This window comes from Anas acuta, chromosome 1 (genome assembly GCF_963932015.1).
Source record: "Anas acuta chromosome 1, bAnaAcu1.1, whole genome shotgun sequence".
NCBI classification, from domain to species: domain Eukaryota; kingdom Metazoa; phylum Chordata; class Aves; order Anseriformes; family Anatidae; genus Anas; species Anas acuta.
In genome coordinates, this window is record NC_088979.1 from 65,989,693 (window position 1) to 66,016,605 (window position 26,913).

The following is a 26,913-nucleotide window of genomic DNA, read 5'->3' on the forward strand; positions in this document are numbered from 1 at the left end:
CGATTCAGTGTGCAAGCAGCTGACACGGAACAGAGCAGCCTTTCTCTCTGAGGCCTCCTGAAGATGGAGCATGTCCTGCAAGAACCACTGACCCAGCAAGACAAGTCTAGAAACGATTTTCAGCCCCACTGAGGATTTTGCCAATTCTGCTCGTTTTTAGTCAAGCTCAGAGGCCAGAGCTGAATTTAGAGTAAGTACCATAACAAGAGCTCTTTTTGAGGGAACACTGAGGCTGCCAGAATTTTCCAAAAAGCCCTACATATCTATGTTAGTGTGTTTGCTGTCAGAGACAACAAAGATGAAAATGTCAGCATAAGGCTGTCTCTACACTGATTTAGTCTTACAATTTTTTTGGAAAATAAGATTTGAACTTAGAAGAAACAAATCTATTACATATATATATGTATCATGGACTCACCTGCTCCCTTTCTACCCTCCTCTTTTCCTCCTCTGCTCTTCTTCTCTCTTCCTCCTCCTTACGTCTCCTCTCCATTTCTTCCAGACGTCTTTTTTCTTCCTGTTCCCTCCGCCTTTGCTCACGCTCCTGTTGCCTCCGAGCTTCCCGTTCTCTTCTTTGTTGCTACAAAAAGGGAAAAGAAACCACAAAGTTTTACTTTTGTTGTTATCAAAGAAAGAGGTGGGGTTATTTTCAACTGAGAAGAGAGGGATTCACCAGGACTGGCAAGCTCTGCAACTGAGTGACAAAACATTTTATGCAAGCGTTCCATCAGGAAACTAACTTGTACCTAGCACAGAACTATCCTTAAAAACATCACTGACTCTCTTGTTTTTTTCATGCACGTACAAAATCATGTACTATCTTCTTGACAACCAAGGTGTGGAAGCTCACCTCTACTCATCAAAACAAAGAGAGGCTTTGTGAAAATGAAACCTCGATGTTTGAGTAACTGTTGAATTAATGTATAAATCAGAGGGACAATTTTCTTGACTTCAACACCTTATCCAGATGTCGCCAGAAGGAAATTACTGGCCCCACCGAATCAGCTAAAACTCAAATGACAACCGTCTGAGCTGTTGGTAAGCAGCTTCTCTCGTAACGACCAGCTCATAGTCTGCGAAGAATTTGGTGGTGTTGGATCAACAATCAAGCTCAATCTAATGCACTGCCCAAAACTTTGCCCGACAGAGAATGGAAGGCTGACCAACAGCACCTCAGCCCCTCCCAGAACATCAAAAGCACCTACATGTAAAAGAGACAAAGGAGCTGAGCTAAGCCTTTATGCTTACACAGATAAGCTTCCACACATAATCCAAATGCAAACTGGTGCTCATATGTCTGCTGAAGTCTGAAAAGAACATGGAAAACAGCTCTAAAAAGCATGGACCAACTCATTTATGTCCAGATAGAATCATGTATAACGTTCAGAGAAGACATTTCAAATGCCTGTACAGTCGTGACCAAATCTTCCTGCACTTCTACAGAAGCATCCAGTTAGTCCACCTACCCTGAAATCCCAAGCAGCCTCCCACAACTGCCTAAGTGTCAGAAGAGCCAGCTGTCTCCCATTCAACCATCTCTCTACTTTTGCTTTCATTATAGATTTCTACAATATGCTAAAAATCACAGAAGACATTTAAACAAAAAAAAATCATACTCAGATTTAATCCCAAATGAAAGAACACAATGAAAAGCTACATTTGTTAGTCCTTTTTACCTTTAGATTAATACAATCACCAATTCTTTTGTTGAAGCAAAGCTGCCATGGATTTGCAGGTTTAAGGCACTCCAAATAGTCTTGCAAGAGCACTTAGATTATGATTTTACTGGGGTTCCTAAATCCATGGTTACTGGTGCGGATTTCAGAGGTGTGTTCACTGAATGAGCAAAGGCCAAACCTTGCTCCCTGTGTTACTTTATGGGATGAACTTGCCCTGCTCAGGATGACAACCCGCATGCCTATGAAGTAACTGAAAGTTCAACAGCTTTTTCTGTCTTCTGGAATCAACACTGATACGACTCACACAGGTTAGGAATTGGTAATACTTAAATAAAAAGGTCTGCTTTATGACTTTCTTGAACTAGGTGCTCTTTTGGATCATACACACTCTGCTTGAAGACTACTGTTCATATATACCCTCTCTGTAACTGTGACACCTTCCTTCCTTGCCCATGAAGTCAGCCTGGGTTCACCATCACCTCCCTGTGCCACAAGTTTTCTTCTCCCCCATGTTTCCTGAATCTTCTCAGAGAAAATAAAAAAAATAGAAAAAGCTTCCTTGCTCTGACTTCTCTCCTAAGTAAACACGTCTACCAGCCTTTTCTCTCTTGTTTAAGCACGCTCTCTTCAATGAACGTTGATACAAAAATAGCAGAAGTGCTGCAAGGCAGCGAGGAACACAGCGCATTTCATGGGTTTCGCTGCTCCACCTCCTTCCTTTCTATAAGCTCTTTAAAAGGATTAAGTAGGCACTTTTATTTCTGAATATAAACAGCTGTGTCAAACAATTTCTATATTTAAGTCAATATATTCAGGTGCCTCTTGGCTAATCAAGTCTGACAGGCTCTTTGTTTAAGAAAACTAAGATGTGAAGTACAATAATTCTGTCGCCCTGAGGATGCAAGAGACAACACACTGCTGACTGGTTAATATGCACATTTATCAGCTCAAACACTTCTTAAACATACGAAGCCTGTCTGTCTGACAACATTGTGTTGACACTGTCAAGTGGATGCACTGCAAATCTTGTGATGGCATCAGCCTTGTTACGAGGAGGATGGGGAGGATGAGGTCTTTTGGATGAAACAAATTCATCACTTCTTGAACCAAGGGAGAAGTAGTCAGCAATAAATATAAATAACTGAACTTAATAATATGAAAATACGTTACAAATTGACTAAGAGAGAGCTGATTTCCCATGGCATCATGAAAAAATATCAGTTGTTAAAAGACGAGATCTTTAAACAAGCCTTGAATAAGACTGCTAGCTCAGCACCTGCAGGAGATATTTATTATCCAGCAAATGATAAAATAAAAATAAAGATTCTCTGCTACCAGTGTGTGATTAAGTCAAATCTCCAAATCACAAACGCGCTATTGTCCAGGCGCCAAAGTACACAGAGAGATGGGGTTTCTCTGCATCGCTTCCAGCTTCCCGTCAGAAACCCACCAGCCCCTTGCCAAGGGAGTGGAAGGCAAGGCACCTGGCAACTGCATCAGCCCATGCAAGCACCCTCATGACCTGCTTCTTCCCAGCCCCAGCTGCAGGAGAACAAGTCCACTTCCTTTGGACGCTGCCTTGAAACCTGAGCATTGAACGACTGGCTGTTAACGAAGTGGAATTTACTTTTAACAAGCAAGGGAAAGGAAACCTAGGGTGACAAGCATCTCTCAGGTCCTATTCTACCTTTTGTCAAAAGCAAGGGCAAAGCTTGTTAGCTGCAAGCTGTCATTGACCCAAGCTGAAAACCACTACAATTTTTTAGGCTGAATTAAAACCAGTTTAAATTCTGTTTATAGCGACTGGATTTCTGACTTTAATAAGTCTGGATGCTGTAATTCTTATCACACAATACAAAAAAGTCCTGGGGTAAAACACAGCTCCTGTACCTAACCTACAGACAGCAAATAGAGATCTGGATTCTCTGAAATTATGGATGCACATACAGATCTTCTTTAGTTGGATAGGGTATTACCAACTTACTTATACGTGTCAGATGAAAAGCTTATTTTCAAAGAGGTAACTGGTACCCAGAAGGTGAGGGCAGGAACTCTTTAAAGCAATTTCAGAGATGCCAAAACAGAATTTTGACAGAAACCCACGCAAGCCTCAAATTTCTGCACTTCACAAAACATTACTATACCAACAAGGAAAAAAAAATCAGAAAATATAGTGTAAATACTCTGCCTCCTTATCTGGCTTCAGGGTGCATTAAAGATGTTCTCATAATGGTACCCTGCACCTCCAAACTGGAAGACCATGCAGTGAAGCACGATTTACCAGGAGGGGGCAATGCAAGTTCACATGCAGTTGGTATAGACCAACACATCCAGGACCCAGTTCACACAGCAAATTGCCTAAGATGAATGTAGACCACCCTAATTTTATATTCATAGAATAGTAGTGCTCTTCCTTATACCCAGTGGAAGGCTGATAAATACATGCATTTATGATTTCTTGCACAAAGAACTAGGTAGGCTGCTATCAGCTTAGGAAGAGGATTATTAAGACTGATAATGAGACTTTTATTTTGCCCACAGTAGAGATAAAGTCAGGAGTAGAACTTCTTACTCAGAACCAGTCCAAACTGCAGGCTATTTAAATGAAGTAGATATGAATAATCTGCTCTTCTGTAAAAGAAACAAACCCCGACAGAAATCACCTGCGGGTACACGTACATTACCATCTCAGTTCAAATCAGGAATGCTCGTTTGAAGTGAATCATCCAATCATCTCCTCTTACCAGGTTTTGTTTCGTATTTTAAAGAGGTTTCATAGTGCCAACCACTCCTTTTGGATGAAATTAAAAAGGCAGATGCACTCCAACCGCAAGCAGGCAGGCAGTCTAGACCTCGGCTAATCCAAAGCAACTCCTCCTGTCTTCAAACACATGCAGTGAAGTCTTTGGGTCCTCAGCACTCTAATTACTGTGCTGGAAATCAAAATCTGTTTCTACTGAACTGTACTGCTTGCCAACGGAGCTATACCCTATCCCCTCAAAAACATCCATCTTAGGTTCTCATAACCAGATAAATCACTTAATCAGGTTGTCCAAAACTGCAGAGGTCCACAAAGAATGGGATTCCACCACAGCTAATTCTGCATTTGTCAAACCAGACTCAGTTTCACAAAGTAAAACTCAAATGCCTCTCCCCATGCATCACACTGAGCAATGGTGCCTCCGTGTTGCTGAACAGAAACACGGGCACCTGTTAGGACAGCCTAGATCAGCTCAGATCTCTGCTTTTAACCATCTAAGTACTCATGTGTCACAGAGCTGAGAGTTATGCAATGAATCCTTATGCTCATTTTTAAAGCAGGTTGGGGAGGAGCAAGAACAATCCCCTTTCCAAAACATTTCAAGTAATTCCCTGCACTTTGACCCTGTATGATTTCCACCTCCTAAGCCATACACAAATTATAAGGTCCCTGCAACGACGACTTCTAAAAGTCACCTATACGCCTTTTAAAAAGTAAACTTTTTCTCTTATACTGCTGAGAATTATATTTGGCAGATGTCCTAAGCACCGTTCCTGTTGCAGTCTTAGTCAAAACTGTCTAGGCTCTGGGCCAGCATTGTAAGAACAAGCCCTCAATTTTAATTTAGGAACTGGGGGGGGGAGGGGGGCAAGCAACTTGTCCAAGGAGATTATCTAATGCATAAAATTCTTCCCAAAGAACGTCAAATAGGTATACCAAAATACACACTTACTGTATACAGGCAAAAATGAAAAGAAAGCAATGCTTGGTAAAAATATCAACAAACCGGTGAAAAACCAAAGATTCAATGCCTGATGCTAATCTTAACTCACAGTACCAAGCTTCTCATTGTTTACGAGCCTCATCAAAACAGTGGGTGAGTTAAGGACAGAGTGACAACATTTCAATATTTTGGCCTTCAATTGTGTCACAACACTGATGTTTATCTAAATACGTGTCTACCACCCTTCCCCCATCTTAAAGTGCTTGTTTTGGCTGTTGCTTTGTTAGGAATCTCTGGGGACCACACATTTTTCCAGCAGAAGATCCAACAAATTGAGTTGTTGTTTTTTTTTAAGCTCACTGTGAACCTTCATTTAATTCACTTTAAGGACAATATTCACCAGCACCACCTGCAAAAGGAAACCTTTACAGCTTGTCATTCATATTTATGTTTCTAAGTGAACCAGGCAGAGGTTATAGACTCAATAAAAGATAATAGCTTTTCTCTTTCAAACTCTGCATGGTTTACTGTGTAACCTTATTCAGTAATACATCAACCTACATTACATGCTGCCTTGTGGTTGCTAAAGTTGTTAGTTCTGCCTTGTATTTTAAGAAGCAGCAGGACTGTTTTAAACGACTGTTTTCAGGTACCTGCCTTTTCTTTCAATTGCTCATTGAATTGTGAGTTCTGCAACATCCCAAAAAACTTTCAACCCTGTGCAGCAAAGAGGGATGTTACTTAATTTCCATTATTAGCAACAGTATCTCTTTTATTTGAAAAAGAAACTACTAAAGTTAAATGACCTAGATAATTTAATTGTAATTGCCTTCCTCACCGAAGAAGTACCCTTGCAGAACCCTGGAAATTATAGAGGCATTTAAAAGACCTTGTTGACTAAGCTGAAGTTTAGAGGATAAGTGATATGTCAACTTTCGCCCACCTTTGTTTGACAATATTAATAAAAAAAATATTTTCACATTGGCTCCTTGCTCTCTCTTCATAGCATCTTTTTATGATCTGCTCCCCCTGCAACATCGCTACGGAGCCAGAGTCTAAAAACAGCTGGATGAGCAATGATGTTTATCTTGGCAATCTCAGAAGGGTGGGGAAGAAACAGAGGAGAAAGGGAGTTTATAAACCTCCCCCTTGTCCCTCCTCCTGCTTCTATCTGTGGCTGAGTGTTTGCTTACCAGCCCCTTCTTACAACAGCACTAAATGCACTGGCACATTGAAGAGGAGGGATAAGGAGCATGGCGTGACCTGGAAAGCTACTTGGAATTTTCTGTTATTTGTTATGCAAACACGTCACGTGAAATTTGAAGTCAGGATGCAAATCAACATTTGGTCCTGGTTGCCTCCTCGTTAAACATTACAAGGATTTGGAAAACCAAACTGGGTGTAGTTTTTCCACCATTGCTAAGTGAGCGGTAGAAACAGCGACTCAAACAAGAGGTCCTTTAAGGACGACTGGAATCTGACCCTGCACTTCCTGAGGAGCCAGATGATTGGTTTCACTGCAGCTCTCATACCCAGCCTTGGCTAAGGAACCGTTTTCAAAGTTCTGAAGCTCATAGTGAATATTCTACTACATAGATATAAACATGCACAAGAGCTTAGGAGGTGAAAAATAGGACAGAACAGTATTTTATATCTCCATTTCTCCTTCAATTTTCAGACTGTATACTGCACACCTACCATATCACAAGTGTGATTTAGTTATTAATAATTTTGGTACAATTATAATTAATTTCAGCACCGATTCTAAATCATATTTATAATTCTGTGTGGCTTTTAGTCATCATGGTACTATGTGTGAGAGGAGTAAGACATTAAAAAAAAAACTTTCTGCCTACCAGGAATGAGTGCCAAACACAGATGTTTGAGAAAGCTTTAAAGTGAAATTCTGAGCATGTCACAGCCCCCCCAAAATCATCTTGAGGCACTGCCTGATTAAAAAAAATAAAAATAAAAATCCATAGGGGAATAATTAATGTCTCTCATTCTCTACAGCTACCTAAAGCCTAGACATGTTGTCTCTTCTTTGGAACAGAGACCAAGGCCCAGCCTTCCCCCAGGTACCTTCAAACAACTAGGCTTTGGCTTCTGTTGCCTCCACAGGAGCTGCTGGATATTCAGTGCTTCGGAAGACTGCTCATATTCAGGTAGCCAAACATGGATTTAAGTGTTGTGCTCTACACTTGCCAGTGGATTTGCACGTGTTGTTTTCCTTCCTGAGGTGTGCGGGAGCTACAGGGAACTCTTTCTAAATGGGCGTGGGGATGGGAAACACAAGTGGAAGAGGGGCTCTTGGCGCCGAGCACCAGCCTCCTGTCTCTACCTCTTCCAGCCGTCTCCTTTGCTCCTTTTGCTGCTCGATGCGTTTCTGCCTCTCTGCCAGCAGCTGCCTCTTGTACTCCTCCTGCTCACGGAGCTGCTGCTCCTGCAGCAGCTGCTGCCTCCGAAGGGCCTCGGACCGTTCCTTGTTTTCCTGCTGCAGCCTCAGGAAATCACGTCGGAGGGTTGATTCTCCAGGCACATTGACAATGGAACTGCAACAAAAGGAAGTTGAAGCCTCCCATACAATGAAGCCTGATGGGCCATTAAATACCTTTTCCAAAGCAGGGGAACATTAATAAAATATATCACGATGTTAAATTTTAATCTCATTTCTTTCAGAATGAAGACACTGGATGCACATCAAATACACACTCACAGTGGAAGGCGTGAAATGAGGCCAAGCAAAATAAGGACCAACTCTGACATTTTGGAGCCCCTGACCAGTCACATTTGCCATAAATCTCCTTCCATTCAGAGCTCTCTGGCTCTAAGCCACATGAGAGGGAGTTTTTAAACCTTTAGCAGTCATAGAAGAGGTATTCAAACCCTCCGGGTGGTTTGTGTGGCTTGTGCACACACTTAACAGAAGACAGAAATTTAGTGTGCTCCTGATTTATGGTCATGGGCTTTAGACTTACTTGGCACGAACTGCCCAGAGTCCTCCGAACAGCAGTTATTACCTTGGCTCTCCTTCTTGTTCAGGCACTTCCTCCTCTTCTTCCTCACTTCCACTATATTCATACTCCGTCTCATCTAACAGGAAAGAAACAATGGTCCAGGTAGTGCTTATCTTTAATTTGAGGACAGTGGGGACTGGCAGCAGCACCTTAGTGAACCAGTTCCTGTCCCCCTCAGTGAGAAGATCCATCCGAGACCCTAGGATTCATTCTGCATATACAAAGCCCATCTTCCCACACGTGTAAAGCAGCGCAGTGCTTTGCGGTGGATTTTCAGCATGTTTCCTGAATGGCACCAAGTTTGATTTCTAAGACAAGACACCTGGAAAACCTTGGCACCACCTGAATAAAGAGTACAGGCTGCCCAAGACATTCGCTTCATAGGTCTTGTAATGTGTTATTTCCTGTGAGTCTGATTTATGGCATCATTCCAGGAATGAACCTACTACAAAGCAAAAAAGGGCAAGGCATCTATGCCAACATCCTCCTGACTACTGTTTAACACTCACATGGAAGAGGCATAGCCTAGATGTTAGTAAATTTAAATTCTCTGAAAATATGACACTTGCAACTGATGTTTTCTCCGTAGATGGAGAGAATAAAACCTAGAAGTCTGCTGATAGTCAACCCATGAATTAAAAAAGAACCTCTCAAGGGTATGGGTTGTTTGGAGCTTTTCTAAGGGTGGGGATTTCGAACAAAAAGCAGGACAGAAATGCCTATTTTTAATAAGCTGCAAGATTGGATTTTTAGAAGCTGCATACCTTTTTCTCCTCTCTTCTTCCTGGTCCTGTCTATATGGTCCTTAAGCTGGATTCGAACTTGCCTTTCATTTGGTTGGTCACGTATAAACGGATGTTTCAACAGTTGTTCCGTAGAAGGTCTCTGCATGTAATTCTTCACTAGACAGCCTTCTATAAAGCTGAAAAACTTTTTTGACCTGAGAAAAGAGGAAGGGGAGGGAACAAAACTTAAGTTCATAGCTAGAACTCAGCTCAAACAATTTTCTTCTGTTCTCCCCCAAAGCCTAATCCCTGTGAATTCCTTAATTTCTTCCACAGAGCATCATGTCCCAGAGGACGGTACAAGTGCTGTCTGAAAGTGTGCACCCAAAACAGAGCTGAGCGTCCTCCAGCTGAACATCAGGTTAGATGGACACAGGGTGATGCTGACATACCTGCAGCGCTTTGGCACAGCCCTGCAGTAATGTGCCCTCTTTCACGGCCATAATTGCCCTGAAAGGCAGGATGTATTAGCGAAAGCAGATCATGCAAACCCAGCTCTGCTACTTCTGGGCCAGCGCTGGCTTGCAGCCAGCTTGCTTGGAGCACAGGCAGGGCAGCTCTGGTGTGTCTCCACCTGCCCGTGCTATCTCAGGGCATGTCTACTTCAGACGAGCCATGAGGAAAGCCGCAAGAGCTGCTGCCAACGTTTCACCAATGCGAGAAGCACCACACTGCTTTTCCGTGCACCTGGGCTCACTGAGATAGGTCTGCGAGACCTTACGATTATTTAATTTCCACCTTAAGAGCCAGACAAATAAATCCTCAGAGAACAACACGTGGGTATTGAACATCGTTGGCTGTTCAACACCAGCGTGTGGGGTCAAATTCTCACTGGCACAATTTGAAGGGCATAAACCTGACTGAGCTCCTCCTGCACACCACGTAAAGTGACAGGGTATGGAACTTTGTCAAACTGGAGCACCGTCTTTCTAAATTTGCACTTAATTTGAACTCTTGCAAGAGGACCTCTCCAGACAGAAGTCACCAAACGAGCTGCCTTGCAAAATGCCCATCATGAAAATACCCACAACCGTATTTTTCATCATTTGGCCAATTTTCTCATAACCCACCACTGACTACACTAAATAAAAACAGTTGAATCACTTTTTGCCTGTTTGGTGCTCTCAGACTGCTCCTGTGCCTGGGCAGCAAACACTTCCATTAAATGGTTAAATGCAAAACCAATAATGGTTTCCTCCCATCCCTTCACTCTCCTGGTGTCATCCAGGAGGCTCAACTGAAGGTAACCTCGCTGCTTTCTGTTATTCCTCACACCTCGAATGTTATGAATCCAAATAGAAAGGTTCATGAAACGTTCATGCAAATACTGCATATGCATCTCTATCCCTTTAACACATGCAGAAAGCACATATGAGAGAGGGAGAGGGATGCCCTGACAGGACAAGTTCACAAATAAGTCAACCCAGGCAAAGACCAAGCCCAGCAAGCAAGCCAAGTCTGTATTATGTTGGTTTTGACGAGGCAGTCAAGTCACTTCAGTATTTTGACAGGATCACAGCATCCTGCTATCACATCCAATCTATACAAAACCTCTTTCTAGGGAGTTTTTTTCATTTCATACGTGCCAGTCATAACCAGTAACTGTGAGGAAATCCTCCGATACTAATGGATTCTTCTCAGCTGGCAAGAAGCACACACTCAATTTCAATCGTTTACAATAATTATAGTAAAAGCCTTCATTAGTTTTAATAGCTCCTTTCAACTTAGCAACTAGAACACCATAGCACTGCTCTGCTTCTGTGTTATGATACATCTGAGAAAACATACTGCATATTAAGAGTGCTGCGGGAGTTTATTTTTTAAAATATGGTTCCATTTGTCACCTTGATACAGATGCTGCTCTGCCAAGAAAAGAAGAAGCTTGGTTTTTATTTTTGCAGAAATCAAGATGCAATTTCTCTGGGACAAACAGAACTAAATAAACAAGGCACGCTTTTTATTTTATGCTTTGATTCCATAGCACAGGAGATAACAACAAATGGTTTTAGCTAACAAGTCTCCACAATTCTGTGGACGCGGTAACAGAACGGCATGCAGTGAGACAGAAGAAAACATCTCGCCACAAGAGGAGTTACAAACCAGAGGCAATTACTACGTACCATTTCTTGGATTTTAACCGTGGGGGAGGGTTTCTGGGTATCAGAAAGAGCGCCCTCATGGGATGCATGTCACAAAGCGCTGGAGGAAAGAAAACAACAGTGAACAGGAACATGGAGACATTGGCTTAGCTGCGCCCTGTCAATACCATGGCTTCAGCTTCCACAGACATTCCTGCCATCCCCAGCACACGCAGCAGACACAGGAGATGGAATTAGACATAGCGGACACGGAGCAGGGAAGGAGGATGCCCAGGAAAGGACGCTAGAAGCAAATCCTCCATTTTTATCATCTTTCTATGCTTGACCCCTTGCACCATCCATCTCAGGCTCAATAATCTCTGCAGGCAGAGCTAATGTTTTCCACACAGCAGAAATTCAGGAGAAACAGACTGAAGTGCCAGGGATCCAGGATTCAGAGATAAGGGGCCACAACTTTGGTGAAGAAGCTCCTTGGATGCCTGTGGATGCCACCAGACCACCAAGCTTAGAGATGGGCTTTTCAGCTGCTTCTGGGGGAAGAGGCAGACCCCACATACCAGTGGACAAACCAAGGCAAGTGCTGATTAGAATTTACATTGCATCTTTGCTTACTTCTCAAACACCCCTCTTGTGATTTTATGTGATGAGGGGCCAAGCTCTGCTTCAGTTTGGAAGTGAAAAAAATATTCTTGTCCAATTCCAGGCTTACAAAACCCACTGAAAGAGCTTTTAACTGGCAGCCACCCAGGCAACCTAGTGCTCTGAACAAGAAGGTAAAGCAAAAAGGAGGTCAAGTGGTAGCTCAAATGCTGTTAACACAAGGCTGGCTGAGGTGTCCTGGGAGCAGCTCTCCTACGGGCATTCATGCAAATGTGTAATTAGGAAGGAAAAAACAACAAAAAAAATCAGACCTCCTACAACATGAGCCAAAACAAGAATGTGTTGCTTCATTTTATAAATTTTGCATTAATAACAACAACAATCTGGCAGAGGCTATAATGAAATGACCATTTTTTTTAGTTAGTAAAATGTCAATGTGTCATTTCACCTTCATCATCTCAAAGACAGAGGTTTCAAGCTGGGATTCTGTGATTACATGTGGTGTGGTGGTGGTGGTGTTTGTTTACATGTAAAAAAAAATATATATTTATATTGTAGTTCACTCTTGGGTACCTTAGGCTGCCAGTTTTAAATCCCAATCTCCATCTGGGAGTGGGAGTAAAAATATTTGCCAGTATACTGAGGACTTCCATAAAAGTTACCATTAAAAACAAAAACATCAGGCCTTATTTCTTTTTAAATCCCTCTGTGCTCCTTGCAGATATTTGATGTTCAGAAGGAATAAAGATATGAAGGGAAAATAAGCCACCACAAGTTGTGCATGCTTCTCTCTCAAAAATACCCACGTCAACTCCTGAGTGCTCTCAGGCAGTGAGCATTAAGTTCAGCGCTCTGTGCTGACGGTGGATTTACACTTTAAGTCATGTCACTTTTAAGGAAGATCAACACCACCCACCGATGAGTTGAAACAAAAGGAGAAGCAATGTTAGCATTACCCACCCTGCTGGAAAGGCGACACAGCAAAGATTGCTACAGGCGCTTTTTTCATTAAGGTCGAATTTCTCCAGGCCCCGCTGCACCTCTCCCCAGCTGAGGTTTCAACATCCCAGGCCAGCCCCTGCACAAACTGGGACACGCTTCCAAAAGACAATATACTACCCATAGGAAGGAAGTCTGACGCTTGATTACCTTCCAAATATTCCTGCTATAGAAATTAAATTACTGCAGTCTGCACTGTAGTGCTTATCCTATCCAATCTTTATCAAAAGTGTTGCTATTTGGGGAATTTTGTATTTATAGGGCAGGCAAAACCAAAGAGAACAGAAATAACATGAGGACACTTTCAGAAACCTCAAAACTAGGCTTAGATTACGAGCAGCATCTCCTAAGTATACGTTTCAGCCCTAATCAGCCCGCTGGAAAAGCACACGTATCACTTACGGGGAGCTCCTTCTGCCATCTCGATGGCTGTAATGCCGCAAGACCAGAGGTCGCTCTGCACAAAAAGAGACAAGCACCATATGTTAGGAGGTAGATTTACCCGTTCAGACGGTAAGAACACCATTTGCAGGGGCATTGTAGGTGAAATTGTAATGAAATACCAAGGCTATTTAAATAATGTAAGTTGCTTTTTTCTTGAAGGGTTTCATAAAATGCTGTTTCTCACATCATACATATGTATACACTCAAATGCACGTGCATCATACACAATATGCAAATGGCTCTAATAACACGGGAATATATTCACATTAGGACAATAAGAAATACATTTGCCCCTAATCTGAGTCTATGAAACAACAGATTTGGCAGTATTCCCTCGCTTACAAAGGGCTGAATGTTTCCTTGTAACGGACTCACAGAAAACAGTGTATTCCCCCCCACAGAAGACAAAGAAAATGAAAGACGAAAAACTGTGGGGCCAAACCCCAAACCTGTCAGGTCCTTTTCAGTATCTAAATACAGATTAGTGGAATACACCCATTCCTGAATCTTTTCTAGGCAATAATAGCTAAATAAAAATATAATCACATAATAGTTGTATGTAGTGGAAGAGCCATCACTGTGAAAATTGTTAAGAAGCCTCTCTTTGGCACAATGCTTGTGGCCAAAGCACCTACTCCATCCCTACCACCTCGTCTTTGCTTGAGACGTCAAAAAAAAAACAAGAGGCCTTCAGTGGGAGCCTTCCAAGGTATTACCTCTGGATAATGTCCCTGACTAGCAGTTAACTGCACTTGCTCCCGAATGAGAGCCAGGATCCTCAAGCGCAGGCAGCAGCTGGGGGAGTCCTGACAAGGGGCAAAACCAAGAGACTCCTGCAACTTAGTGGGCAAAACAGCGCAGGAGGCTGCAGAAAGGAGCACAGCCACTGTACAGATCTGTTCTTGAGAAAAGCAGGGTTCATTTTTGGTAAGAATATTGATTTTTTTTTAAAAAAAGTGAAAATTAAAGAGCAGATAAGCTCTTCTGTACGACAGACAGGAGAATTTCTAGTAGTCTGGCAACTGCATTTTCAAACCCAGCACGGCAATCATTTCTCTTGGTCCAACCTATCCATTCACGCTGAACTGCACAGCCTCCTGGTCTTACAGGAGCTTCAACCATGAATTTTCTAAGAACAAAACTAAATAAATAAAAATAAGATAGAAAGACAACTGCTTCAGCTCCCTACGGGCTCCACCAGGAGCAATATACACGTGTTTTCAGAGAGAAGGAACCCCTTCTCACATCACGATTGCATTAACAAATACAACAGAAAGGTCTTCTCCTTTACTAAATCGTATTAGTCACCTTCCTAATAAATCTACCTGCAAAGATTAAAGCATTGTCTTCATTACAATGAGCTGTTGGATGTAAAAAGTGATTAAATCAACAGAAATAGGATCAATCTGATCAATTAGTTGAAAAAAAACACCAATTCAAATCTCCTGTGTTTTTTTTTTGTTTGTTTGTTTTTGGTTTTGTTTTTTTCAAGAAATCTGGTCATACCACTGGTTTTCTGATAGCTACATTGCCTTTCTTGGTTAAAAGTTGGAATAGTTGCATTAGTCTAAGTGAAGATTTTTTTAAAAGCTTATTTTCTCATTTTTTCCTTCCCTTGTGCTTTTATAAAAGCAAGCTGAGAAGTATTCTTAAGGTTACAGGATGCTCTGACCAGAGAAATTTAACTTCAAATCCGAATACATCATATTCTTAAGGGTAGTGCAAATGCCATCAGGCCAACGGTGGTTTTGCAGTAATTAAATCTTTTGTTTGTGGCGAACTACGTGAGAAATAATCTTTGGTGAGAAATGTCAAGATGGATACATTTTTATCTCCATGTACATGTATCCCGAAATCAGGAACAGCACAGTTTAAAGACCTCCTTCTGTACTTCGCTAGCTCTCCAGACGGTGCTTCTATTTAAGGCAGCACCTAAACTGCATTGTTCTGGATTATTACAATAACTGGGACATATTCAAGCACAATTTAAAGTACAAACGTTATACAAATTGAGAACACGAGCATCTCCAGTCAAACTCTTTTTTGCCTTTCTCTGAGTACCTACAGTACACTGAAGTCCTACTCCTTCTGCCTCGAAGCTAGGACAACACAAGTCACAGCAATTTTTAAAGGTCATAAAATTGGCAGTGATCCGTACCTCGTCCTCCCCTAGCAAAATGTACCTTCACAAAATAAAATTACTCTTACAAAGCATAAGAAATCTCACAAACTACCATCATTCATAGGTGTTCATGCTGCAAAGGTAAAGTTTTTGTGCGTTGATTTGTGTATTTTTTCTGTGAACAGGGCTCTCTTACTCTGTAATCGTATGTAGCATCTGGATTTTCATCACAGGCAATAACTTCTGGAGCCATCCAGTACGGAGTTCCAATGAAAGTGTTTCTCCTGCCAACTGTCCTGTCCAGCTGAGCACTCACACCAAAATCCACTGTGGGTGGGAAAAGATTAAAATAAAATCAGAGGGGAAAATAATGCCGTGATTACTTCTGTAAGACAGTCTGGAAATAAAACCAGGTGGAAGATCCACACGGGAAGACCATGCTGAAGAGAAATATGATGATGAACACAGAGGCAGCCAAGTCACCGTGCTTTACTCCCCATGTGCTCAGGCCACAGGCGTCTGGAGACACAGCAGTGGTATGAGCACCTCTCCTGCACCTCTGACCAACCTGTGCTGTCTGTGCAGCATCACCTCCTCCCCAGACAGGACTGTGTGGCTACAAAATACTGTCTTGGAGGCTGAGGAAGGACCATTCCCTCCCTAGCCAAGCACCTTTGTCTACACAGGCAGGCTCTGCTTTCACGCCATGGGAAAACCACATGTGAACGAGTCTCCTTTTTTTGGCTGTCCACCTTTTTTGCTGTAAAATTGGACAGCAAAAATAATTTGTTGCTCAGTGAGCTGCTCCCTGCTCTGATGCACAGAGCAGATGTGTCAGCGGGAACAAAAGATGAAGATTATTCAAGAGGTGCTAACTTTGAGCACATAAGCACATGGGCTGCAACAGAGATGCCCGTTTCGTTACATGAGATTTTTCCTCCCTTCGCTTTCTCCCCCTGCCAGTTCCACTGCTGTGATCACATTCACAAGCGTGAGAGATGCTTTTCCGTACCAGTAACTGTGTCTGCTCTAGGAGGGAGGGCTGTGGCAGCCTCACAGAATCCATCATTTAGGAGACACAGACAAACTGGTGGAGACAAGCTCTGTGGGAGCACCGGTTCGGGAGCTACTGTGCTCCACTTTGGACCAGAAGGAAGAAAGCTCTCCAGAGAGCTTCCTCCTCCAGCAGCCAGGACATCTTCCTATGCCTCGTGCTGCAGGAAGGTGTAATGCAAAACAGAAGGGATGTGGGCTGGGTGGGAGGCCTTCAGCATGGCTCTATATTTAACCAAAAAAAAAAAAAAAAGGTGGCGAATGCAGTGTGATGCAAATACAGAAGGTTAAAGTGTTCAGAAACTGGAAGAGGCAGATTAGAGAGAAAGAAAAAGGAGGATGTCCACTTGCGGAGGAAAGAAGAGGCATGGGATGAGCGCGGCTTCCAGCAGGCATGCCAGAGCTGGAACTGCATTTGGAACTGCATGCCACTGCTCCCTCGAGGGCGGCACCCAGGCCACGTTTTTGTGCCCAGAACCTGAACAGCAGGTGCCGTTGTCGCTCAAGCCAAACGCAGGAGCGACTCTCATCACCTCCTGAGTCCAATATACACGGAGCCTCGATCCACACGAGAGCAGTGGCAGAGTGTACATGCTAAAGAAGGTGTTGCAGGGCTCTTAAAGAACTAAATTAATTTGGGAACATCCAAAAAAAAAGAAAAAACAAGGCTAGATGAATCGGGAAGCGGACGTGCTTGCCTACTTACCAAGTTTCACTTCTGCGTTCTCTGTTAACAACACGTTCTGCCCTTTGATATCCCTGTGAATCACGTGGTGGGCATGAAGATGTGCCAACCCCTGCAGGAGGGAAAAAAGAGGAAGGAGACGATGTTCAGAGTTAGACCCTTTGCTCAGCAGCAGGCAATCCGTGTCCGAAAGTCTCAGTCCAGTGACACTGTAAGTGACACTGGGGTCAGTGCACCTCGGTGGCACCTGACAGGCACAGAACCCCCCTTAAAGGGATTGGAATTTAGTCTGGTAATGGGGCAGGAGGAAGAAAGGAGGAAGCACCAACACGCAGATACATCCCCTGAGAAGGAGGCGGGATGGTCGTGGGCTAGCATTGATGTTTGAGGGTGAAGGAACACCGACAGCAAACAAAAGCTGTGGTGCAAAGCTGGAGTCCTCTTATCTAGCTTCCATAATTACGAAGCCAGATAATTGTTCCTCGGGAAAAAAAAAAAAAAAAAAAGAGAAGTGAGCATTATACTTTCCAAAGGAAACAAAACCTCCTGGCATACGGTGCTTTTTGTTGAGACAGCACCTGGATGCATGCCCCAAAGTGTCAGCCATGTGGAGGGAGGGCCGGGCAAGACATATGCTGCGTTTGACTCCCTAATGCAATGGGTAGAACAATAGGCAGCCCTCGTAGCAACTGCCTGTTTTGGTTTCTCCTCAGCACTCTGCTTGGAAAACTCTAGTCTCTGGTGGGATCGTCTTGCCTGTTCGTGCTGCCCTCATAGGCTTTTAATGTTTTATGAAAAATAAAGCCATAGAACCTTTACAGCTGCAAAAGGTTAAGGGAGCAGTGCTTGCTGTAAAGAAATATTTTCTAACACATGTTCTTCATTAACCGGCCGTTTACCAGTTTGCCTACAGAACCATTGGGGCTCTTTGCTTTTTTGGAAACAGCTAATGAGCACGGCAAAAAAATATAACCCGCAGCTCCTCCCTGCACATGTCACAAACTGGCGAAACGAAGGGGCAACGTCCTTGGTGCTGCCTCGATGCCGGCTGTTAACACGAAGTGTGCTCCTATTTTTCATGAGAAGGAAGGCTTTTCCACAGCTTCGCACAGGATGCTTTCTAAAGCCTTACGCTGCGCTGCCCCAGCCAGGGTAGATAATCACATGAATCACACGTGCTCCCCAGGGTCCGATCCGGTCTTACTGGAAAAACACATTCAGGTCCTCGAGAGGTTAGGACGAGACTGAGGGGCAACATCTCGAATCTCCTGCAGACCCCAGGTGAGTCCTCTGAGGCTGCTCCGACCACACAGCAGACTCTCACTTGTGTCTCCACCTGCGCAAACCTTGGCACCTCAGCTCACTTAGCTCTTTGTTACACAACCTCTCTCTTCCATCAGTGACGAATTCAGTGTCAAATCAGGTTTTGCAACGCTCCATTGCAATGTGAACCGAGCATTCCTTTTTTCTAGATATTCCAGTTCCTGCTAGCAAGCAGTAAGGCTCCTTTTACAAATGTCTCACAAGAAAACAGCTTTCAGGTAACTCTTTTCTGAAGGAAAACCTTTTTTCATCTTCTCAGCAAGCGAGACTCTACCACCTTACCCAAGGAGAGCTCAGGATAAATGCAAGATAACATGCCATACCTCCAGGGCTGCACAGTTGTTCTCAAGTCAAGCGTAAGCTCAGCACTCAGCACTACAGCAGTTAGCTTTCCTCGCATTAAAGTGTGCTACCCATTTGACTGGAAGTACAACCAGCAGTAGGTATTCATGACAGTAACTCTTCTTCCTCCTAGTAAACAACAACTTCAAACGTGCCAGCCAAAACTTCAACAGCCAAACTCTCTCCTAGCAGATGGAGTCTGAGCAAGAGACCACAATCGCATGTCTCCATCGTCTTAAAAATCACCAAGGCAGAGCCAACGTGCAGCACAGACAACAGCAGCACTGATTTATGCGAGAGCCACTGGTGGTTCCCTTTAGCATGAAGCCCTCAGAACTTCATTTGTGATGAGGCAATTGAGCAGACGCACTGCGTGATGGTACGGGTAGGAGGCAATTTGTTTTACCAAGAAGCACGAGGAAAATCGTACCAGATTTACTTAGCGCAGCAAACATGCCAACTCAAAAAGCGCTCTGACGGTGCCAACTGGAAATTAAATGTGAGGCGTGATTAGTTAAAGCTTCAGTTTCAGAAAAACTGGTACGTGGCATCCCTCTCTCCCTGAGAAACTTTTGCAGAGCCGTATGCTGGCGCTCTGCGGCGCACAGCCGCACGCGGGACGGATCTGCCCGCCAAGCACATTTGGGATAGCCTATTCTGTGCCCTCTTGTGTTAGGACACTGCTGTGACCTGGATCTTTTCCAAACTAAAAGCATCTTACAGGCACACGGGCACTGTTTCGCAGCTTCTCCAATAGGCAAGGGCTCTGGTTCTTATTGCTGGCTTCTCATGACCAAAAATTGCTGCTCTCTGCAAGGCTGCTGTTACAGCGCAGCACGACGCACGCAGCCTGCGAGGATCTGCACCTCCTGTCCTCTCTGCCAGCGTAGGAGATGAAGTTCAATGACGTGGAGCAGACATCCATCCACTCCTACACGCTCTTCAGACAATGATTTGGCTAACAGGATTGATCAGAAACAGCTTCTTGCAGAACCACGAGCGAGGTTATATCTGCAAGATTGCCTCTGCGCTTTCAAGTGCAGCGGACTGGTTTCCTTACCCTGAGAATCTCCCTGGAGATGTACGCTATCCAGTCTTCTTTCAGAGTATTCCCTTTCGTGTTCTTCACGAGGTCTGTGATAGAGCCTGCTCCACAAAACTCCATAACAAGCTGCAAAACAAACACCAGCATGCAAGCACCATTACACACAGCTCCCGGCCGCGTAGGGAGGCAAAATACTCAGGCTGCAGCACTGATCTGGGAAACCCTCCCGAAGCACAAAGTATCATTTATTTTACCTCTCTGCCTGGGAAGTGGCTCCAAAACAAATGTCTCCAATGCGTGTCAGACGTATATGGAATATGTCTCACATTAGTTACCACATTTTCAAGGACTGATTTAATCACTGTAATTTAATACTGGGAATCTGGATTTGCTCAGCTATGCAAAATGCATTAGCAGTAACAGGAATAAGAGCACATCCAATGCTGAAGGAATCAAGCTGACCACACCATTGCAACACGTCGTATTCCATAATTCCCACTTATTTATTGGACACAAGGACATGCACTGGTGTCTGTTCTCTGCCATTTCAAACCCAAACTTCAGTCCTCTGCGGGGTATAGGCACGATGGGATAAGAAACATAATGGGTAAAATTTTCAAGTGCAGCTTTATTTTTACAGCCACGCACTCTTACTGCTCAGCTCCTCTGCGTTGTTCCCATGAAACATGTCACCATCCATCTGGGCAACGGGGAAAAAAGTTACTTAAAGAGCAAATCCATTGCTAATAGCAAATCTTGGTTCAGCCACCACGTTAGCCTATGTGATTCACCTCTCTATCTGTTCCAGCAAGCACCAAATTCTATTAGTTTGTCTTTGCCTAATGATGTTTCTGTCAGCCTCAAATGATATCCGAAAGGGAAAGGCTAATGAACGTGCTTGAGAAATATTTGCTTACCCACAGTTGGTCATCATGTCCTGGAGGACTTTTCTTAATGAAAGCACCATAATAAGTTGCAATATTTCTGTGATGAGAATACTTCTTTAGCATATTAATCTCCAGTTTGATTTCTTCTTCTTCATCCTTTGGAAAAAAAAAACAAAACCAAAAATGTGTTTAATACACCATGTACATGACTTACTTCCTCTTTAACACGAGTAGTTTTAAAAAGTTTAATTTATAAGAGCATCATGCTCAGTAAACACATCTCTGGTTCTTGCCAACAAAATCCCGTTTATGGAGATGGGCTGAAACAGACCTGTACTTCTGCAAGCCTGATAGAGGAATATTATCACCGCCTTCCTCGTTTTTTTTTTCCTTTAACTTTGAAGATTTCAACCCGTCCAATTTCAATGCCACTGGGCAGGGAAGGGCAGGATCCCACAGCAGGAAAGCAGAGGTGGAGAGCAGGAGCCCCCCTCCCCGCACCGACGAGGCGTTTGCCTCGTGCAGGGTTTCCTCCTCCTCCTCCTCCCTCCGGCTTGGCGGAGGAAGAGCAAGTGCATCAGGAAAAGAGGGCCGGGAGCCCGACTGGTAAACAGGATGCCGCAACACAAAGGCAGAGGAAGGATTTCCCCCTGCTCCTCCTCCTCTGCGAAGTGCCAAGCAGCAGAGAGCAGCTCAGGTGAAGGGAGGTCGTCTCTCTTAGCTCACCTAAGGGCAGCGGGAGCCCTCCTTTAGCACAACTCAGTTAAAAAAAAAGAGCTCATTTGCCCATTTACGCAGCCTTGAAGCCCCAGGGGACAAACGTGTTCAGGAAGAAGCTGCGCCCCCTGGTCCCCAGGGAGTGTTTTGATTACCCCGTAATGTCAAAGCTGATTGCATGGGAACATTTTCGGCCGCGAACTTCCTCGCAATCTGCAGCAGGGCAGCAATCAGCTGCCCCACAACGAGGTGTGCACCACTGCGAGCACAGCTCCGTGAGCCAAAAGCTACCTCGGGGCTTCCTCGGCTGCTTCTTGCTGTCGGTGCTGCTGTGTGGTATTTGTTTTTAGTCCATATGCAACCAAAAAAAGAAAAAAGATGAAGGAGTAGAAGTGCACATGCCTGCACGAGAAACTACCAGGCTGAGCTTTGGATTTCGGCAGAAAACTGCAAAGGGAGCTCTGCTGAACTGAATAGTTTGGGACTTGCTCCCCGGCAGATTGCTATCTGTAATTGGATTGATCTGCTGTTTGGTACCGACTCTTCAGACGAAAATTATTTCCTACCCTCGGCACATGAACACAATAGCCCTGACCATACAATGGGCAGGATGTCCTAAAGGTTGCTCCTGCTTATCTGTTACGGCAACAGCCAGAATGACAATGCTCAGACAGGATCTTTTGGGGAAGAGGGAAAAAAAAAAAAAAAAAAAAAAAGAGCAAAAAGATAAAATAAAAAGAGCAAAATTGTTGTGCTGCAGATTCAGGAGTGGTTTTGCCCTGCCCTGCCGGGGTTGGCTTCTCCCCCCCGGGCACAAAAGGAGGGTGAGGTCACCAGCGAGGATGCAGCCCCCAGCCCCGCAGATGTCTTGCATTAGGGCGAGACGCCTCCCGCCCCAAAATCGCACCGGATAAGAGCGCTTCCGCACGGCCCTCCTGGCGGACACGTGCGCCCGCAGCCTGGCGGCACCCTCAGCCCCCAAAGTGCTTTGGGATTTTATTTAGGGACGCGGGGAAGGAAGCTCCCTCACCTCCTCCCTCCAAGGCAGGCTGACATACCCCCTGGAGGCGCCGGGATCACAAAGGGAAGAATTAAAACTGACTGGGGAGAGGAACGGGCGCTCTCCTGAAGGGATAAAAAAGTGCAGCCTTTTTTTTTCCTTTGGAGGAGGGAGGCAGCTGGCGAGCCCTTCCCGGGGATTTTACGCAGCTGGCATCAATTACCACTCGAAGCCATTATCTGCGGATACAAACTCCCATTGAAACCCTCTTTGTCTGGGCTGGTGCAGGGGTTTTACACTTCTCTGGTTTGTGGCAGCACGGCTGCTGGCTGGCAGTTCCTGCAGCAAGCCATACTTTCACGGGACGCACGTGAGCCAAGGGGGCTCGGAGTGGATTTCCTCATCCCAGAGCATGTCTGTGGTGGCCAAGCAAGGTTAAAGCAAACAAGGTTTTATGATGAAGGTGCAAGCAAACGTATCTACCCTCCCAGGTGGTTTATGTGCTGCTCTATACCGGTCTGCAGTGCCACACGAATGGGTTCCCTCAGTAACCTTCCTTCTTGACTCAAGAAGTGAGGCAGCCAAATAGCTCAGCTCTCCCGTTCCAGAGGCCACGCCGTGATTTTAAGCTATCAGTGAGTGTTTTAATTAACAACGCTGCCCCGTAGTGGAACCCTTCTGTGAGGGGTGAAGGCAGGGAGCGCTAAGCCACCCAGGATGGTGGAGAGGAAAGTGTTTTGCCTTCGGAGGCACCAGAGATCCTCTCTTTCACCAGCTTCCCCCATGAGGTGCAAGCTCAAAAAATAAAAAATAAAAAACAAAATAACAGAAGAGGCCCACGAGAAACCCAGTTTATTTTCCTTCCTCCTTCCTTTCCCTTCTCTTGTGCCCAAAAAAAATGTCCTAAGGGGCACCGAACGCAAACAAAAACCTCCCCGGATAATTCCCGACACCAACTTCTGCAAATCACCCTTCTCCTTGGGTGTCACATCCTCCCCTCTCCCTTCTTCCCCGCACCCCAGGCCTGGCTTGTGTCCATCTGAAGCAGGATCTGTCCAGAGCAGGGAGAGCCTGAATAGCGCCTAGCACAATAGGTGACCTTTCCTGGCGCTAGGATCGGCACTATATACACTCCTTAATACAGTTCTCACACACGGGGGGGGACGTTTTGGCAAGCAGTGCTGCACACAGCGCAGTGTTTCACCCAGGAGCTCTGGCACTGCCTTCAAGCCGGGCAGGAGATTGCAGTTCTGCGAGGAGCCTTAACCACAATAAAACCAAGATCCCCAACACTGGGCAAGGCCCTGCCAAGGTAGGAAGTCCATATGAAGCAGAAGGGTTTGTGGTGCTGAGAAATGTAATCCTTCCCAAGGCCGCTGTGGTGTCAGAACGGGGAATGGGATATAAAATCGTTCCTCAAAAAGCACTGAGCACAGGCTTCTTGGGAGGGAAAGCCGGAGCTGTTCAAACGGAGACTTTAATCAAGGCGTGCAGTAAACATTTAACAAGTCCATATGCACTGCCTCCTAAATCCTAACTTACAAGAGCCTCCAACTCTGTTACTACAACCCTTCTGTCCCGGAGTGTTTTACAGAGCCTTTGAGCTTTGTTACCCTCAAGCTAAAGACCTCGTGCGAGTTCATTTCCCTTCTGTTTCCTTCCTCTGTTACCTTTTCACCCTCCGAGCTCACTGTGCCTGTCCCACGGGACGTGCAAGGTCCTTCTTTCACGGACCCCCCACTCTTCCCATCTTGGAACTGGCACCTTCATTTTCTTCACCACCCTTCAAGTCCATCCTCAACGTGCACTTCTCCAAACACCTGCAGGCTGTTCGTGCTTGGGAAATGCTCGCTGTGAGGGTGCCTCTCGACTTTGCCCTTTGTCCCTGTGCACAACCCATGCAGAGAAAGCCCTTTGTGGGTTTTGGTGGTTACAAGCCTCCTGGAGCCCATCTTGTCACTGAGAGCTTTACAGGATCAAAAGACACCTAGGGATGCTTTCTCAAGGGTCAAAAAAATCTTACTTTTGTGAGGCTGGGCTGGGAGAGCAGGCCTGTTCTTATGACCACATTTGGGTACCTTCAGTCGCAAGATTTCATCAAGAAGGTTAAAAACACACCTTCCGCCCCACGCCAGACAGAGAGCACTTTGTATCCCCTTGGCACAGCACCCAACAAGGGAGAAAATGAGCCAAATCACTTGGGGCCGTGCCACTGCTGAGGCTGCAGCCATAAAACAATGATAAAGTACGCTGGACAAAGAAGCACGAGGGACAGGGAGCTTTTCGGGAGGCCCCAGCGCTGCCTGAAGGAGCCTGTGAAGCAGCATTGTGCAGGCACACAAGAGGGGATCACGTGCGCACGGGAAGGAGCCAAAACCCACGTGAAGACAATACTTGCCTGTTGTCTCTCCCGAGCCACCTCCCCTACCAGTGACAGTGACAACAATATTGCCTTTCTTGCCCGAAGTGCCCCCGCTGCTTTTGCTGGTCACCGGATAAAGGCACCGCTGCTGACCTGCCCTGGTAAAACCCCAGGACACAGGAGGCAACCAAGGCAGGAACATCCCTTGTTCCCCCTGCTGTCCCCCCAAGATCTGGATGGCAGATCTCCTTCCCAAAGGGGACAGACACACACATCCTTCCCTGGGTGTGCAGTCCAGACGCTGCTGGGCCACAGCTTGGACCTGTTAAAGGTGCCCACGTCCTATGGATTTGATGCAGCCAAACAGACTCAACAAGAAATTAAAGTTCTGGTTAGAAACTAAGCCTAAAATTTGAGGAACATGGGCAGAAGGCAAACATCTGGGAGAGGAGAGAAAACAAGAGGCTAAATGACTGAAAGTGTGCTTCCTATGTACAAAGCACCAAGCAGAAAACAATATGAACAGAAATTTAAGGTGGGAAGGTAAAATACATTAAAAATGGCCGTTTTGGCCTAACACAAATGTTCTTCTATTATATATGTCATGATAACCTGTAATTAAATGAACACAAAATTTCCTTACAGAACAGTTTGTTTCACAGCCAACTGACCAGCAAGGTCTAGAGATGAACGGGGAAGAGAGATTTTTACAACCCCTCTTTCATTTTGTCTAAGAAAACAACCAAACAAACAAAAAAGCAACCAACCAAACAGCAAAAGCACCAGCCTTTTGCAATCATGAAACCAAAAGCTGTCACCATGCACAGCCAAACAGGAGCAGAACAAAGGAGAACAAGGAAAAGTAATCCCACTTTGGCACTTCCTCAGGGCTGTCTCACATAGATCCTTTTTAAAAAGAGATTGGTCTGGAGAAGCAGCTGAGGAGAAATTCAGAAGCTCCATCACACGTGTGACAGCCACAAAGGGCTCTGCACTACTCAGTATGTAATATTTAGGCCAGAAGAAAACACACAGATCTTCGAAACGGAGCAGACAGGTGATGGTACTCCAAAACCAATTGTACTTTAAGAAAGGATTTTAGAAGATGGGAGAGTGCAAACCAGCACCCCCACAACTGCCAGCAGCAAGAAGGTGGCAGCCACGAAGCAAGTAGCTCTGATCTCCAGGAGACAAAGTCCTGCCAGTACCATTAGGACAAGTCCCAGGTCAGGCACATGGACAAGTCCCCCAGCCCTGCGTTGTGGGTACCCGGCGCCCCAAGCATCAGCACAGCAACCAAGTGCCTAAAATCAGACAAAATGAACCCAGGCTTTGGCCATTACTAACAGCAACCATTTGCTTAAGTGCCAGCGAACAGGCGCTGGAAGATTTCAAGGTTTATCATCGACTCTGGCTTTTGAAACCAAATCAGCTGGTCGGTGGAAGAGCTTCATAGCATGTTGCTGATCCTTCAGCTATCCGCATTCCCCAAGTCTTCCAGGCTTTAATTAAGCGAACCCTCCTCATTAAAATGTTGCAAGGGCTGCGTTTTTTCTTTCCAAATATTTAAAACTCCATGTGCAGCACTAACAAAGCCCTGCATTTTGTCTGAAAATGAGCGCTGAGGAAAGCCTTAAAAGCAGAATTACTGGGTTTTCTTTGCAGCCCACTGAGCCAGCTGTAGGGTGTGAAATACTTCACCGAGCCCATGCTATGAAGAAGAAGATTCAACACTTCTTTCTTAAAGAAGTCTGTCTGAGATACACCTGCCAGATAAAACACCATCTAATAGACAGCCTCGCATCCCCAAACACCTAACGTCACACGCCGGATGGGGAGCTCATACCCACGTTTAAGGGCTTTCGTACGTGCCGCCTTTAGCATAGGCTCTGGTTTACATCCACAAAAGGAAAACTTCAAATTTGGGGCTACGGGTACAGCCTCCAAAAAACTCCCTTGTAAGCACGGACTGGTGTGAGATCATGAGCCGACTTATTCAACACAAGGTTTCTTTTGTGAGCCAGCCAAAATATGTAAATTACACGGGGCT

The 26,913-nt window shown here is 44.9% G+C and overlaps 1 protein-coding gene across 9 annotated transcripts in view; it reads right to left on the reverse strand.

The window, feature by feature from the left end:
- Nucleotides 1–26,913, reverse strand: part of MAP4K4 (mitogen-activated protein kinase kinase kinase kinase 4) — a 136,521-nt gene that overhangs the window by 35,332 nt on the left and 74,276 nt on the right. For all 9 annotated transcript variants that reach the window (XM_068680254.1, XM_068680319.1, XM_068680271.1 and 6 more), the window contains exons 4-13: nt 20,815–20,940; nt 19,913–20,023; nt 17,209–17,299; nt 15,646–15,776; nt 13,286–13,340; nt 11,306–11,384; nt 9,165–9,340; nt 8,404–8,476; nt 7,725–7,935; nt 419–580 (exon numbers count right to left, since the gene is read on the reverse strand). In XM_068680254.1, the coding sequence (XP_068536355.1) occupies nt 419–580; nt 7,725–7,935; nt 8,404–8,476; nt 9,165–9,340; nt 11,306–11,384; nt 13,286–13,340; nt 15,646–15,776; nt 17,209–17,299; nt 19,913–20,023; nt 20,815–20,940 (1,215 nt within the window). The remainder of the gene's footprint in view (nt 1–418; nt 581–7,724; nt 7,936–8,403; nt 8,477–9,164; nt 9,341–11,305; nt 11,385–13,285; nt 13,341–15,645; nt 15,777–17,208; nt 17,300–19,912; nt 20,024–20,814; nt 20,941–26,913) is intronic.